Below are 2003 nucleotides of genomic sequence, written 5' to 3' on the forward strand. Positions count from 1 at the left end.
GTAATGACATAGGTGTGTGTCCCGCATACAAATTTGCACATTGTAGCTTGAATAACCAATATATAATTTCTGGCATACCGTAGTGACCCCTAAAATGTGTGCGCTGCCGCTGGGTACTACCAGGCACTCCTGAGCCTCTACGCGTGCGCTACCCGACAAGGGCAGATGCGGTGGCTCAGAGTAGCAAGCGCCCTCGCTACGTAGTCAGACGCTGCTTCCTGATGAACGCGACAGTATACTGCTGGAACGTGGCATGGCGGTTCTTGGTAAAATCTCCTTGGAAGAGTCTACTGGCCATTAGCGCTTCATAATCATGCAATATGCTTTGTACTTACACCTTGTCGCCCACAGAGATGTCAGTCACTTCAGCGCCGACCTTCTTAATGATGCCCGCCGCGTCGGCACCGAGGATAGCAGGGTACTCGGTGATGAGGATTTCAAAGGCCTGGATCTTCCATTCACCAGAGTTGAGTGCAGCTGCGTGGATCTCAACGAGGACTTCGCCGTGACCTGGTTCTTCAATATCCCTCTCCCTGATCACGAATTGGCCTTTGGCCTGAGGGAGATAAAGAGCTTTCTGAGTAGACATAGTAGGGGCAGCTTGGATAAAAGCGCAGTAAGCAGTAGTTGTAGGCCAGATGTGCCCACACATGTACACAAATTATAGGTGCCGATATTGGAATATGCGTAAGCAGGACCCATGACAATTGGTGGGAAGGCCTGAGGACAGATTTTGCCGGTTTTGGCCTTTAGGTACGGACAAAATTTGCACGACGAGCCCAAAATAGTACGGACTCTAGCTCAGGCCTATCAGTTTCCTCGCCCATACTATGCCTGTTATTCCTTCGTGCATAGTATACTCATGTGTAATACACAAATATATATTACAGGAGTACCATTGTCCTTGGCCTCTTCTGTCATCATTGCAGCTGCCGCCGCTACCGCCGCCCGCCGCTTCTCTCCATGCTTCGCGCAACATCGAGCAGCTTCAAGAGGTGCGGCCAGAGGTTTGTTGCACCAACAGCGGAAGCAGACTGGGCCTGCGCACCGCCGCCGCCTGCCGGTGATCGGCAGGTTGACTTGTTAATACAGCTGGGTTATACTTCAGAGGCCATGTACAGATGCATTAATTATCGTGGCCTTCAAAATATCTTCATGCTCTCGGTCTTTGTCTCTATCATTCTCAGGTCTTAATTTAAGGCGTACTACACTACAGAAGCTGGTGGAGAAGCTCGGTGGCGCCACGATGTGCACAAGATTGTGACAAATCCACTCAATTTAGGTAGTATTGGATCTAAAGCTGGGTAATTAACCCGGAAGGACACCGACACTTGTCCAGACTACCGGGTATGGATTGCCCTCAGACATTAGTCAGTTTTCGTTGGCCGGTATGGACAATTCCGCAGAGCTCCCGGCCTACCGGCCGGGTTTGGATACGGATTTTCCCTCCGCATGAGGGGTCCCGATGGCCGTTTTGGGTACAGATTGTCCTCAGGCCCTCCCACCAATTGTCATGGGTCCTGCGTAAGCCGACTGGAAAAATAGGGCGTCGAGCCCTCACCGGCGCTCTGGCTCAAGCCAGACAATCGATCAGATGTTTCAGAAGTACATGCAAGACGAAAGAACCCATGACAATGGTGGGAGGGCCTGAGGACGATCCGTACCCAAAACGGCCATCGGACCCCCCCACGCGGAGGAAGAATTCGTACCCAAACCCGGCTGATAGGCCGGAAGCTCTGAGAAATTGTCCATACCGGTCAGCCAATTAAAACTGACCAATGTCTGAAGACAATCCATACCCGGCAGTCTGGGCAAGTGTCGGTGTCCTTCCGGGTTAATTACCCTGGCAAATGACGCAACTTTAGATCCAATACTACCTAAATTGAGTGGATTTGTCACAATCTCGCGCACATCATGGCACCGCCGAGCTACTCCATCAACCTCTGCAGCTGTAGTGTACGCCTTAGATTGAGAATTAAGAACGATGGAGACAAAGACTGAGA

The 2003-nt window shown here is 51.2% G+C and overlaps 1 protein-coding gene across 1 annotated transcript; it reads right to left on the bottom strand.

The window, feature by feature from the left end:
* Positions 1-331: 331 nt before the first annotated feature.
* Positions 332-580, bottom strand: PHACADRAFT_52376 (uncharacterized protein; the record flags this gene model as incomplete). The annotated part of the gene is made up of 1 exon (XM_007403349.2): positions 332-580. A coding segment is annotated over one exon (249 nt), but the record flags the coding sequence as incomplete, so codon positions are not given.
* Between the last annotated feature and the right edge of the window lie 1423 nt (positions 581-2003).

This window comes from Phanerochaete carnosa (genome assembly GCF_000300595.1).
Source record: "Phanerochaete carnosa HHB-10118-sp unplaced genomic scaffold PHACAscaffold_1054, whole genome shotgun sequence".
In the NCBI taxonomy this organism is placed as follows: Eukaryota; Fungi; Basidiomycota; class Agaricomycetes; order Polyporales; family Phanerochaetaceae; genus Phanerochaete; species Phanerochaete carnosa.